Consider the following 15,303-nt stretch of genomic DNA (forward strand, 5'->3'; position numbering starts at 1 on the left):
ATACTTATTCCATCGAATGTTTCATTTAAATTAGTACAAAACTTTTTTTTATCTTAATATAAAATCAAAAACAAAATTTTTGATTGATGAATGTTGATGAATTTCGTTGATTACCATTTTCGCTTTCAATGTATCCGTTTCAAGATACAAATAAATATTTATTGTTTTCAATAACAATTAAATCTGAAAAAAAAATTAACATCTCACAGAAATATTCAAAAAATTAAAATATTCAAAAATCATCATCTTTTACAAAAAAAAAACAAACAATTGACTGAGTTAATGGTTGAAATACCATGTATAGACAGTGTTGATTACTCTGTCTTATTACACAAACATACATGTCACACATATAGAACTGATATAGCCATAACATACATACTATACAAATTGCGCATAATTTGCGCCCTCACAGGTAAACAGTGATGTTTAAGCTAAAATGTTTCAAACAAAAGTTGTTTATTTTTTTACAAGGAATATTTTTTACATTTAAACTTTTGTTCTACCTCTAACGGTTTACAAGATGGGTCCTACGGACCCAAGACCCAATTGATCTATGTTGCTCATTTACAAGCAACATAGATCAAGCAACATACAACAAGGTTTACAATTAATCTATGTGACTCATTTACGAACTTGACCTCACTTTTTACGTCTTCAGCACACTATACAAATTGCAGCTTGATATCTTTTTTCGTTTTTGAGTTATCGTGATGACAGACAGACAGACAGTCGGACAACCTAAAATGAACTAATTAGGTGATTTTATAAACAACTATACCAAAATTTTGTTTATAGCATCAATATTTTTAAGCGTTACAAACTTGGGACTAAACTTCGTATACCTTGTATATTACATATATACATGGTATAAAAATTAAAAAAAATACAAACTCCATCCGCTATTTGTGATTGTGCATCACAGAAAAAGAAATGTACTTTGTTAAGGTTGTTTAACTTTAAAATACAGTCAAAACTGGTTATAACGACATCGCTTATAACGACCTAGCTAATTTTAATGAATTGGTAAGATTTTAGGTAAATCTACAAAAATTATTCTCGATGTCGTCTATATGCATCCCTTTCAGATCGATTCCAAGACGAAAAGGATCTAAGCCAACGAAAATAAAAATAGAAGGTCAGAAAAGCATGGCTTTTGTTACAATGCTGGTATGGTATAAAAACAGATACTTTAAAAAAATCTTCTACCGATTTCGCTAATACTTGTTTTTTTCGATTTTTGGAATCTACATGCTTTGAAACCAATTTTTAAACAAACAAACAAATTTTTACATTCTAAGAGAGGGACTAAAACTTTTTTTAGAACAAGTGAAAACAAACAATGGACTAAGTTAATTGTTGAAATACCATGCATAGTCAGTGTTGATTTCTTTATCACATAACACATACAAACATGTGACACATACATAACTGATAATCAAGTATAGTACATATTATAAAATTTCCGCCTAATTGGCGCCCTCACGGGTAAACAGTGATGTTTACGAAAAAATGTTTCAAACAAAAGTTAATTAATTTTTGATAAGGATCTTTTTTTACATTTAAATTTTTGTTCTATCTCTAACGGTTTACAAGATGGGTCCTACGGACCCAAGACCCAATTGACCTATGATGCTTATTTACGAACTTGACCACACTTTTTACGTTCTGAGTACGCTGTAAAAATTTCAGCTTGATATCTTTTTTCGTTTTTGAGTTATCGTGTCCACAGACGAACGGACAACCAGAAATGGGCTAAGTAGGTGATTTTATGAACATCTATGACAAAATTTTTTTCCTAGCATCATTATTTTTAAGCGTTACAAACTTGGGACTAAACTTAATATACTATATATATTTCATATAAACATGGTATAAAAACATTTCTTGCGACAAGAAACGGTTTGTGTAATGAATTTTGGTCAGTAGAGAGTTTACGAATTATTTTTGTGTCTGAAAACAATTCGCAATTTAAAGTAGGATGAGAATTATAAATTTTTGAATAAAGAAACTTTTATTTTAATGAATAATTATTGTGTTACATATTAAATTAATATTATTTTACTCATCAAGTCATTTATTATTAATTATATGCAATATTATTAATAATTATAATTGATATGTAAGTATTTGTACACAAAAATTTACTTTCAACTGTATAGCAATCTCATACCATTCTGTATTCGATAGGATTTTGTACGATTTCATTATTGGTTTGTCAGAATTGGATAAAATTTGTAGGTGATAAAGCCAAAATAAATTTTTTAGATTTTGATAAGGTCAATAAATTAAAAAATCGATATTTTTCATAAGAAACTCATTAATTTTGGATCAAGCTTTTCATTCTTGTTGTTAGTTTTCACTAACATTCAGTTTTGTTGTAAATATCGGGACCAGGACCCAACAACTTTGAAATTTCTTACAGCTAGGTTAAATTTCACCAAAAATTCGAAAAGTATGACCCAAATTTAGTGGAATTACATATTTTGTTTATTAAAATCGGAAATCATTTGAATGTAATAGAGCAAACTTAAAATTTTTGAATTTGATGACGTCACTATGTTAAAAAAATAGAATTTTTGATAACATAGGTAAATTTTATCCGATCTGAATGGAATTTTTTCTGAAACCCACTAATTTTGGGTCATTCTTTTCAGCTGTGGTGTCAGTTTTTCGCTAGCTATCACTTATGTGCTTAATTCCGAGATCAAGACTCCACATTCTTGAAATATATTAAAGCTAGATAAATTTTGATCACAAATTTGAAAAGTATGACCCAAATTTAGTAGGATTACATACTTTGTTTATTAAAATTGGATATAATTTGGATCTGATAGAGCAAAATTAAAATTTTTGAATTTGATGACGTCACTAAGTTAAAAAAATAGAATTTTTGATAACATAGCTAAATTTTATCCGATCTGAATGGAATTTTTTCTGAAACCCACTAATTTTGGGTCAAGCTTTTCACCCATGATGGTAATTTCTCGCTACCATTCAGCTTTGTGGTAAATATCAGGACCCCAAGGTTTTTTAAAGGTTAAATTTGTGGAAAACAATAGTCCTCGGCTCAGCTTGACGAGGATATGAGCTTTTGTAGGGGAACTTTAAAAGGATAAACTTTTCATTTATTACAGAAGTCTACTGGAGTGGAATACATTTAGGTACGGAATACATAGAACCAATAATTACATAAAAAAATAATTTTTGCTGATGTTGGAACAGAATTACTAAAAAAAAATATATAAAAATTACTTAATAAAATATTTTGAGGGTTTGTTTTATTAATAATGTACGGTCTTTATGGATGAGTACCCAAATTAGAATGTTGCATAAAATTTATTCGCCATAATATGTAATAATGATGATTGAAAACCTTATTTATTTGCGGTTAATTACAAACTAATCAAAGACAAAAGTTTTTAATAAAATATTTTAAAAATAGGCTACATTTATAATATACGAAGATACGATAGGAACATAGTTCCAATCGGTTGTCCCACCACACTTTTCGTTTTTGTTTTAAATTTAATATGCTCATAATGCGTTATTTAGAATCTTTGATGGTAAATTTAACACCACTTAACCAGAATTAAAGTAGTGTTTATAAAAAAAAAACTTTGGTAGGGATGAAACCAAAATAATTTCCCTTGCAGACAATTAAATATTAAAAATTGTAATGTTGCGATTTCATAATCTGCCAAAAAAAAAAAAAATAGCTAACTATATTATTTTAACTTTTACTACTTATTTTTTAAACAATTTTAGAATAGAAGTTATTGTAATTGAGACAGAAAAAAAATTTTAATCTATTTTCGGGCCTTAAATTTCAATATAGATGGAAATTATGCACCGTTTTATATATGGAGGACGGTTTATGGAGAAGGGACGCAATGGTATTTGATCGCAACGAGAAATATTGATATCTTTGCCCGATCCTGAAGTCCTTTACAGATTTTCATTCTTCTCTTGGACAAAACATTATTTTTCAATAAAGAAAATTTGTTCTGGGTTTTTTTTGCCATTACTATTGAGGAAAGAAATTTGAGAAATTGTAGGCAACTTCAAATTATAGCTCTGTGGATCCTAATTTCATACTAATTCCATTCGAAAGAGTTTTAAGGATATCAAAAAGGAAACATTTGGGAGAAAAAAACCAACAGGATTCTATTTTTGGAGTTTACATGCTTTGGCATATACAAATTTTGATCGAATAGTCCGAAGGTTTTCTATGAAGATTTTTGTTATGTAAAATCTTGAAAATATGAGTCAGAAACGTATACTCGGTTAGTTTTCGGGGTCTCTGATCACTATTCCGAAATCAGAATTTCGATATAATCTCGTCCTCATGGAATAATTTACCTCGCCGGTACAAAATTGTATTATTCTGTAAATATTCAACAAAATGGATAAAAAAAGTATACTCAGGGGTTTTTGTAGTCACTGAGCATGATTCCGAAGTTAGAATGAAGATGTACTCACCTCTTATGGGGTTATTCGCCCCCCGCTAGTCAAAAACAGCAGAATTCTGTAAATATTCGACAAAATGGGTCAAAAAGGTTTTTCACCCTTCGTTGACCTAACACTGCAATTTCCTGTAAATATTCAATTTGGATTAGCGACGTGAATTATCCCCAGAGGGGGGAGTATATCGAAATTCTGACTTGAAAATTGATCAATGATCCCGAAAACCCCAAAATGTACGTTTATGGTCAATCTTGTTGCATAATTTCAAGGTTTTGAAGTTTCAAAAATCACCTATTATAATAATGGGCTTTTTTGGCTCATAGCAATGGCCAAACTTTCTAGTGGCAAGAAGTTCGATGTAGATTTTGATATATGCACCTTCCTGAACATTTAAAAAAAAAACTAGCCCGATAGGTTGAGGTACATAGAAATTCTTCATTTTAGCCTGTTTTTAATCTAAAATTTCGTCTACTAGGACCAAAATCAAATTACGATATGAGAATGCAAGTGATTGTGGAATTACTTGCAATATTTTTCGAATAAAACTTATTTAATAATATTTGTTTCTTTGGCTGGCTACAATGGTAAAAACTGCTTATTACCGTTTGTTGTAAGTAAATGTGATATCCCCCTCTTACCAACTTACCAATTGTCTATCTCCATCCACATTATATGTCTTAAGTAATTGTTTATTCCCCATTCTTAAAAGTTGTCTAACACTTCACAAAAACTATCATTTGTAATACGGTATTGTGTCAGTGCAAGTACGACTCGCAAGTCGATACGGCGGGCAATTTAAATTTTATTTGTTTTATATTAGTGTTGCATTTTATTTTCAACAATTACCCAACAATACCTTCGACTATGTTAAATGTTTAATTGTTGAGTGTAGTTTTTTTTTCTTGTAAATTTTTGTGATATTTTTTGGTAGAATTTTTTTTGCGTAAAATTTGTATTTGGGTCAATTTTTTAAAAATGAGTGGAGACTTTAATTATTTCTTAACGATATGTCTGTTATCGAGCTGTTTTTTTGGTGAGTACCAGTTTTTTTTCTTTAAATTTTATATTTTGGAAAAACAATTTGGAAAATGGTTTGTTCTCTTTTATTGTTATGCGAAAAATCGTGCGTGTATAAATTTTAATTAGCACACGCTTAGCATAACAAAGTTTAATCTTACAAATATTTGGTTTAATCTTACAAGTCCCACAAATTTTGAGGATATTTCTAACAATATCGAAACGCGAATCTTTTTTATTTCGAAGTGTTTAAAAGAAAACTGAAAGTGCTTTAGTGATTTCATCATGAACGCTTCGATTTATCAGCTTAAACTACCGTCCAAGCATTGGTTCTTTGGTTAGACAAATAAAAAGTGTTAAAAGTGAAAACGACTTGGAAAATTGAAATTTTCAAACCAAAATTTATATACTGTAAAAAAAGTACTAGCTCAAGGAAAACATGTACTCACCATGATAACAAGTAAATTTTCCTTGGTTCAAGAAAATTTTTAAGTAGCCAATTTTCTTGAATTGTTTGCTCAAGAAATTTTTACTTGTTTTAAGGAAAGTGAAGCCGTATTTTCTTTAGTCCAGTAATTTTATTTTACAGTGTATTATAAATTATTATTTAAAAAAAAATGTTGCAAAAAGAGTGACTCAAAAGCGGAGATATTTTAGCCCGTTTGGAGATTTGCAAAGTTTCAAATGATTTGGAATCCAAATATGCTGTAACAGAAAAAGTTTCTAATGAAAACATAAAAAAGGTTTAAGGGATGGAAACGATTTTCGTGATAGAAATGGTTATATTTTAAGTTAACTTTATCGTTTATCGTTTATCGATTTATAATCGTTTCAACACTGATTATGCAACGATTATCGTTAAAGAAATGAATTTGTAATTCTCATAGTTATATATTACAAAAAGCAAAATCTTTTTTTATTCGAAAGAAAATTTTGCAAAAATTGATATGCAAGCTATTTGAAGATTAAGTGCTTTCCAGAATTAAAAAATTTAGAACACTCCATCTTAAAATGGATGTAAAATGGTTTTAACCAATTTTTTCGGTAAAAAATTTTACCCCAAAATTGATCAATTTGTGTATACATTTTTTAAATCGTGACTCCCTGAAATCATTAGTACCGCGACGAGTGCAAAGGCTAAGTTCTCTAAAAGTTTGATTATTTGTGTAATATAAGAGTCCCAAATTTACAGTTGAAGCCACAATTTTTTGTATAAAAAATGACGATTTGTTTTAGATCCAAAGTATAATAATTTTTATTATAAAATAACATTTGAATAAGAAATCGATAAAAAATATCTCCAAACGGGATGTTTCTGAAGTTACTCTTTTAACCACATATTTTCGACAAAGAATAGGGCCAAGAGTTTGTCGGGTTTTCATTATGGTCCATTTTATCGTTCCATGATATAGTTTTATTAGCAAGAAGATGGTTTTTTCGATACTGATTCTCAGAGTTTTGTCTCAAAAATAATAATATTCGTTAAAAATATTTTCCAAATTGGATTCAATAGAAATTGAAAATGAATCAATTTCTTATTTTCACGAAAAGAGAATTTCGCTTTTCTCAATAAATGCTTTGATTTTTGTGTGAAAATGACATAGATTTTTGTCGAAGTATTCATGTAGTTGTATCGAGAAAAGTTGAGAAAGGTTGAGAAAAGAAAATTGTATCACTCGAATTATTGATAAATTGTAAGTTGATTCACTTTCTATCAAACTAGAGGCAGAGTCAGTCAATGGTGACCAACTGTTTGTTGTCTTGCTACATACAACATACCGCACGCTTTTGTGAAAGGTACTATAAACAATATATTATAATAATACAAGACAAAAACCCGTTGAAAAACTCAACGGTACATTTTTTACCATGTATATATGAAATAATATTTTGATTTTTTTATCAAAATAGATTAAACGATGGTGCTCAAATAATATGTTAAATTGTGGCCATTGAAGTTTAAAATAAATTAGCTAAATTAATTTAGTGTTTGAGTATTTAGTTTTAGTTAAAAACAAATATAAACTGTGATATAGACACAACCTCTCGCTAGAAGTATGTTGAAACTGTTGTAGTAAATACATACATTTAATCATATTCAACTATAATTTACATCACTTTACTAGGTACATCGCTTCTCGCTAGTAGCGATGTACCTAGTAAAGTGTTGTAAAAATAATCAAAAAATAAATATAGAATTTGAAGGGAGACATCCATGTTCTGACATCAGATTGAACCTGGTTCTTCCACTTTCTCTAATTGTCAATTTATATCTTAAAAGGGAAGAGATACACTAATACTTTAAATTAGAAAAAAACTAACATTTTTCTCAGCATTTCTAAAATTCTTCTAATCTAGATTTGATCGGAATCAATTAAAAATTTCATTTAAATAAAACATAAATTTATTTAAAAATAAATCTAAACAAACTGTCAAAAGTTTACTTCCACACAATACGTAGCCATTTTTTTAAGCTATGCAATCAGATCACTTATCAATACTATTATGAGAAAATATTATTTTGATTTTTTTATCAAAATATATTAAACGATGGTAATTAAAAAATATGTTTAATTGTGACCATTGAAGTTTAAAATAAATTAGCGAAATTAATTTTGTGTTTGAGTATTTAGTTTTAGTTAAAAACAAAAAAAACTGTGATATAGACACAGCCTCTCGCTAGAAGTATGTTGAAACTGTTGTAATAAATACATACATTTCTTCTTCATCCTTACATCGGACATTGGACATTACAAACAATTATATAAATGACTACAATAAATACGAATATTGTGCATGGGATTCTCAATAAAAACAAATGTTGATTATTTAAATTGAAATGTAAACATAGAACACCTTAATGACCTTGAATATTTTTATTAATAATGGCAACGAAAGTGGCCTAAAAATTTCATTTTTATTTTTATTTTTATTGTTTATCTTTGTAAATATTTTGTTTAGCAATATTACAAATACTACAAGGTCAAATGATTTTATTTAAATTCTATGCACTTACTACCCCCAAGAATACTTACTCTGAATTGAAAACACTGCGAAAATAGTCACCGTTTATAACGGTAAATCGATTATTGTGACGAATTGGGAAGGTCTACGTGGATAAAAAACTATTTTACCAATATTTACTATGAATTTTTACTAAAAATGAGTTTAATTTTGAGTTATCACTTTATTTTTCGCGTTATAAACAGTGAAGACTTATGGAGCTAACTAAGCCATAGCCCCAAGGCGCCAGTGACAGTTGTTCAATTCTTTTGAGGAACTAATTTACGAATGCAAATTTCTTTTCATAAATTGTACTCAACATCTGTTTGTAATTACACATTTACCCGCGTAATTATTATGTTGGTGACTAGAGCACTAAAATATTAAAATCTTTCTCCGAGGAACACCCAAACTCGAAGACCCAAAAATCTGAGTTAACGTCGTCAAAGGACAACTAAAAGAGTTGTATTAGGGCTCAAATTAAATGTTCGAGTGCCTCACAATCCCTTATTTTTGGGGTGATCAGCTTTATCTTTTTGCTCCAGGTTGTGCACTTTCCATTACTCTCAGAGAAAAATTTTAGCGATGGATTGACCAAATTTGGTTCTAATAACAAGATAATTATTAGTAGTCAATGAAAACTGAAGATTCCTCCTCCTTCAGGAGACAAAAAAAACCTCTAGAATTAGCTACTACGAAAAGGAGATCAAGACGTGAAATCTCTTTTGCTGTTCTTAAACACCTCTGAAAAGTCCTTTTATTCAATAGTAATGCATTCGTCTTACAGTTTTTGTTGGGAAATGGTGTGGAAATTTCAGATAATACAAATATTAATTTCATATTAAAACAAGTGAAAACAAACAATTGACTGAGTAAACTGTTGAAATATCATTTATAGACAGTGTTGATGACGCAATCATTTGTTTTTTTAACGTCACGTAAGCAAAAAAGATAGAATTTTCTGTAAAAATTTCAACTTGATATCTTTTTTCGTTTCCGAGTATTCGTTTCCGAAAATGAACTAATTAGGTGATTTTATGAACACCTAGACCAAAGTTTTGTTCGTAGGATCAATATTTTTATGTGTTACAAACTTAGGACTAAACTTAGTATACCTCTATATATATTACGTATTAAACGCTTGTAAAGTTTTCTCTAAAAGGATAAGTTTAGAAAGTGATGATGGGGTTGAATTTGTATTGAATTAATACAAATAAAAATGGTTCCAAATCAGGACCTAGCTCAGTTTTAAGGTTGGTGCAACATTTCTTTGTGCTGACGCTGATTTTCGATGGTCCCGGGGTTCCATTCAACCTTAGGGATTCTTATTCAACTTTTTCCCAGCTACAAAAAAAAAAAACCACATTTCTAAGGAAACATATCAATCCACGCAACAAAGTTGCGTTTAAATAAATAATGTTAATATAAAAAATCGTGTTTAAAGTAAGTTGCTTTCATTTTTATATGTGTAAATTTTATCAAGTATATACTACCTATGTATATACTTACATACTTACAGTATGTACGATATGTGTGTATTTATGCTCTACTTAGAGTTGGTTATTTAGTTACTTTTTTTTATGATTTTAATTCACTTAGTGACTGAACTGAGCTGCATGTGTATATATTAAAATATCATTTTTTTTTACTCATATTTACTGAGTGAATATGTAATAAACATGTTTTGAAATCAAATCTAAGTAAACTGCTAAAACGTTAATCATTATTTTATGTAAATTAGACGTTTTTTTTGTAGGGGAATTCCGTACAAAATGGTAAACGTAATTTTGAAAATATATTCTAAATAATGCCATCAGGTGATCAGGGTGATTGACGCATTCCATAAAATTGCCAATTTTTATTCCATGTAAATGAAATATACAAAGGTATACTAAGTTTAGTCCCAAGTTTGTAACGCTTAGAAATATCAAAGCTTTGGTATAGGTGTTTATAAAATCACGTAATTAGTCCATTTTCGGTTGTCTGTCCGTCTGTCTATCAACACGATAACTCAAAAAGGAAAAAATATATCAAGCTGAATATTTTTGATTTTTTTAGCGTACTCAGGACGTAAAACGTGAGGTCCAGTTCGTAAATGAGCAACAAAGATCAATTGGATCTTGGATCCGAAAGACTCGTCTTATAAACCGTTAGAGATAGAACAAAAGTTTAAACGTAAAAAATGTTCCTTATCAAAAAATAAACAACTTTTGTTTGAAACATTTTTTCTAAAACATCACTGTTTACCCGTGAGGGCGCAAATTAGGCGTTGGAAGACTTACTCCTTATTATTATCAATTTTTTATCAAGACAAATTCTTGCGTTATACACGAGTGACGTCCGACTATAAAAATTTCTTGAACCAAATTGTATTTACTTTCGCCATAATGTTTAACAAATATGAAACAGTTTATTAACAAATTAATTTATTATTTCATTTCTTTTTTTACTAAATATTACAAAAATTACTAAAATATTTGACAAAACATATTGCGTATGTATTTTGTTCCATTTAAACTTTGGTAATCCTCACTTTTAATAAGATTAAAAACTGAGTTAATTGTTTAAATACTCTTCATATACTGAGTAGTATATCAATATTTGAACTGTTCAAAAATATGAAAGCTATTGACTATAGTTCTTACATATCTTGATTGCATTAAGGATTTAATTTAATTTAGGACAGGAGTGTTCAACTTTTTGCCTTAGAGTGGCTGTCCTGGGATGGGACACACTTAGACCATAGGGTCCGTTGTGATCGAAAAGAGTTGACCCACCCCCGGCCACTACTTCATTAACCATTTTGAGCTGTTTAAGAACAGCAGGATAACTTTGACTTCGACGGACTCCAGGTCGAAGAGGTCGTTAAAGAGAGACTGGCTCAAGTAAGTACATCTCCTCATGACAAGAGCTGGGGAGTGACAGAGAAGATGAGACATTGTCTCCTCCTAATCACCACTGTGGCAGCTCCTGCAGTAGTCGTGATAAACTGCCAGACCCAGGCGTTCAGCATGCCTGCCGCCCAATCAGTGTCCTGTAATAGCCGCAACAACTTTGCGAACAGCGGCCCTTGGAAGAGATATAAGAGCTTCGAAACGCCTGTGATTTTACTCAGACCACATTCCTTACTTAGCACAGATCTGATTATGAACTCAAGTTATCTAAAGTAATTAAAAACTTAAAAACGTATAGATATTTCTGAAAGGGCATTATTTAAGAATGAATTATAATTTACAATTTTAAAACTATTTTCCCTACCACGCTTAACCGGGCTTAAATTTTACGTAAATTATTTTTATTTATAATGTAATAAAAACAAATTGTTTTACAAAATATTTCAAATATTTGAATATATTTAAGTAAAAGTCTTTTCATTGTAAATTTTATAAATATCACCATGCGTTTATAATATATATATATATCAATCTTTTTATCTATCTCATTCTATCTAAGTCATTTGTCGCATGCTTATTTCCTCTCTTTTAAGTATAACAAAAACAATCATACGTTAAATTAATTTAAATATTTCACGCACTAAATATTTATTAACCAAATGTTGTGATGTAATCGTTTAAACTAAGTCAAATATATTGCAAGTTTGTTTTCATATTAAGAAAAAGAATTGCTGAAAAGATGGCCCATTTAATTTGTGACTCACTTGACAAAACGCTGCTAATCTGTTCAATAGTATCTCTAAATATTATAAATGCGAAAGTAAGCATGTTTGTTTGTTTGTTTGTTACGCTTTCACGTTTAAACTAGCGAATGGTTTTTAATGAAATTGTACAGCAATATAGCTAATATATCAGAATAACACATGAGATATAATTTATAAAGATATATTTAAAAAAAATTTAAAAACGAATTTAATTTGACATTATCATAAATTACAGATTTCTGTAAAAATACTCAATATAAAATATTTCACAGCCATCTTCTCTGATATACTCAATGAATAATTACGACTATTACACATTTAAAAAAATAGAAAACCATACATATATTTTTCATGTGTAAAACAATTCTTACCCTTATTTCGAGTGTTATAGACAGGGGATAAGCGAGAGCAATCCTTATCAATCTTTACTTTTAAACCCAGCGAAGAATGTGGATATCACTCTAGTCTGCTATAAGTTTTACGTACATGCGCATATCATACTTCTTCTTAAGCTCTTTTTCGTAAAATCGTAAAATTTTGGGCTTTTACCTCTCAGACTATTCAAAGCTAAATAGACAACTCAATTAACAAAAAAAAAAATACTCTAAATATGATTGATGATGATAAAAATTTTGATATAAAAATCGAAATTAAATCATAATAAAACTAATTTGTTGTAATAAAAAAAGATAAAAAATATAAACCATAAACAAATAGGATAAAACTATCTTTGTTTATAAAAATAGAGAATGTTGTATAAAGTGCAGTGGGTATGTGGAATTAACTGAATAAATGAGGTTTCTAGGAGATTTTTTATAAAAAAAAGGTAGATTAATTATTGTTGGTGAATGACGACAAACATATCACACACATTTTAATACTTGTTTTCATTCTCTATTCTATTCATAATGTGTTTTTTTATTTTTAAATCCACACTTACCTGAGTACAGGGCCTACCAAAATTGCTAATAATAAATTATAAGAATGGGAAGCTGACTGATCGATCAACGCACAGCTGAGACCGCTGGGTCTAGAAGCATGAAATTTTGTACACACGTTCCTCATGTAACCAAGGTTTTTAATACACAATATTTACAATATTCAAAAAAGAGTTATTCTTCTCACAAGCGGTATGTTATGAATGCTTCTTTATAAATTGAAAATCTGAAACGATATTTAACCGTTGTACGAAATAGTTGAAACAATGGTCATGAAGGTGTATACTTAAAATTCAAATCGGTCGGCAGGAAGAGTCGAGGGCAAAACCACTGAAGATAGAAATTTGAATTATTTTTAAACGCAAAGCAGTGAATATATATAAAAGAAGAAACTGACTGATTGCCTCGAGAGTCGATCAACGCACAACTAAAACTGCTAGGTCTAGAAGTTAAAATCCAATAAATACTTACCCAACTAAATCAATGATAAATCCAGGTCCTGGGGAGGGGATATTTGTACATGCCGTCCATTAGTATGCCAATGTTCTATTGACTGAACAAAGATGTATTCCATATTGATGTCTATAAACCCCTTTCCTTTGCCAATTTCACTCAGTACCGCTACGAAACCAGCCAAGACATCTTTTCACCTTTCTACTTTTTGTAACCTAAAACGCAATAATGTTTGACGTCATTAGAAACTCGAATTTTTGGACAACTATATCGAAGTTGCGTTAAGTCGATGCGAAAAATCAATCTTCAAATAAGCTTTGAGTTCTATAAAAATTGATGTTTTTTTGCAATCTTAGGGGATTTTTAAGTTGACTAAACGCCCATGAAGTTCTAACTAACTTATCCACTATAACAATTCGTGCACCGATAAAGATTCCATTGTAAATAGAGTATTTAATCAACTAAATGAGTCAATTATTAAAAATCGGTTCTTAAATTTTTGATATTGTGTAGCCCCTGGATAAATGGATAGTAATTACTAACATAATATAAATATTTAAATAATATAAAAGCAAAGTGTATTATTTATAATAAATTCAGACATATGGCATAAATTCAATGGCTTTAACTTTAAATAATAATAAATAACTTTCCATTAAATAAAAAGTAAAATAAAATGGTATTTACCGAAATTTATATCAAAAATTTTTTGTTTTTAAACAGAACCAACCTTCACTTACTTCTGATTTTTAATTGACGTATTTTGAACAAAAATAAAGAGCGAGGTTTTTAAAAACATTACTTAAATGTTTCCAAAATTGTTGCTTCCGGTTTTGTTCTATTTTTGGATCAAAATATGTCATTATTGCATTTAATCGAAAGAAAATATGCTTAAAGTTGATCGATAATTGTAGGTCAAAGTCATGGATACAGATGAATGTGCTACCCTTGACAACTTTTGGCTAAAGCATTTTTCCATAGTTAGCATATTTTCTTTAGATTCAATAATTATATGTTTATAAGTCGCATTTCCACCGAAAGCTGGCGATACTTTAGTAATTTTAAAGAATAGCTTCTCAGAATTGTCGAATTTATCCGAAAATGAAACAATTAATCAAAAAAGATCTTCTTTTACTGAATTCTGAAGAATTTATGTTGATATGGGGAGTCGGAAGAGACTACATGATTGTGGGAATCTTTCTGGAGAGGTGGCAACCCTAATTTCGTTAAATTGTGCTATAAAGTATCCCTGATACTATGATGAAAAAACAAGTTTTTATTTAGCGTGTCTAGTCATAATATTGGCATAGACAATAACGATTTAAATGTTTCCTCTTAGTAAAAGTGAAATAACGGTAAATTTAATTTAATAATATTTAAAAAAAGTTTCTTAATCAACATCTGATTGAGAAAATAAAAGTAAAAATGTCAAAAATATCAAGTTGAAAGATTAATAATTTATTTAAACCATATGTGACCTCAATCTGGTCAACAAATTATTGACTAAAAACCAAAAATCAATATGTTATTTTTTTTGCAATTCTTCAAATATTTGATTCATAATTTTACGATAATTAGAAAATTGCTTATCAAGGCATTAAGCATGACCGACCATAATTTCAGATTTTTATGTCTGAGTTACGGGTTCGAATCCAGGCAGCGGCAGTGTGAACAAATTGTATTTAATGGGGGCGGTAGAATTGATCACATTGTCGTCGCTTGGATGAGAACGAAGTAACCGAATCCATATTTATAAAGTTTTATTGA

The 15,303-nt window shown here is 29.3% G+C and overlaps 1 protein-coding gene across 4 annotated transcripts in view; it reads left to right on the forward strand.

The window, feature by feature from the left end:
• Positions 1-5,181: 5,181 nt before the first annotated feature.
• The window catches only part of LOC123302590 (mucin-5AC), a 98,300-nt gene continuing 88,178 nt past the window's right edge, over positions 5,182-15,303 (forward strand). For all 4 annotated transcript variants that reach the window (XM_044885583.1, XM_044885581.1, XM_044885585.1 and 1 more), the window contains exon 1: positions 5,182-5,500. In XM_044885583.1, the coding sequence (XP_044741518.1) occupies positions 5,443-5,500 (58 nt within the window). In that variant the 5' untranslated portion in view covers positions 5,182-5,442. The remainder of the gene's footprint in view (positions 5,501-15,303) is intronic.

This window comes from Chrysoperla carnea, chromosome X (genome assembly GCF_905475395.1).
Source record: "Chrysoperla carnea chromosome X, inChrCarn1.1, whole genome shotgun sequence".
Taxonomy (NCBI): Eukaryota; Metazoa; Arthropoda; class Insecta; order Neuroptera; family Chrysopidae; genus Chrysoperla; species Chrysoperla carnea.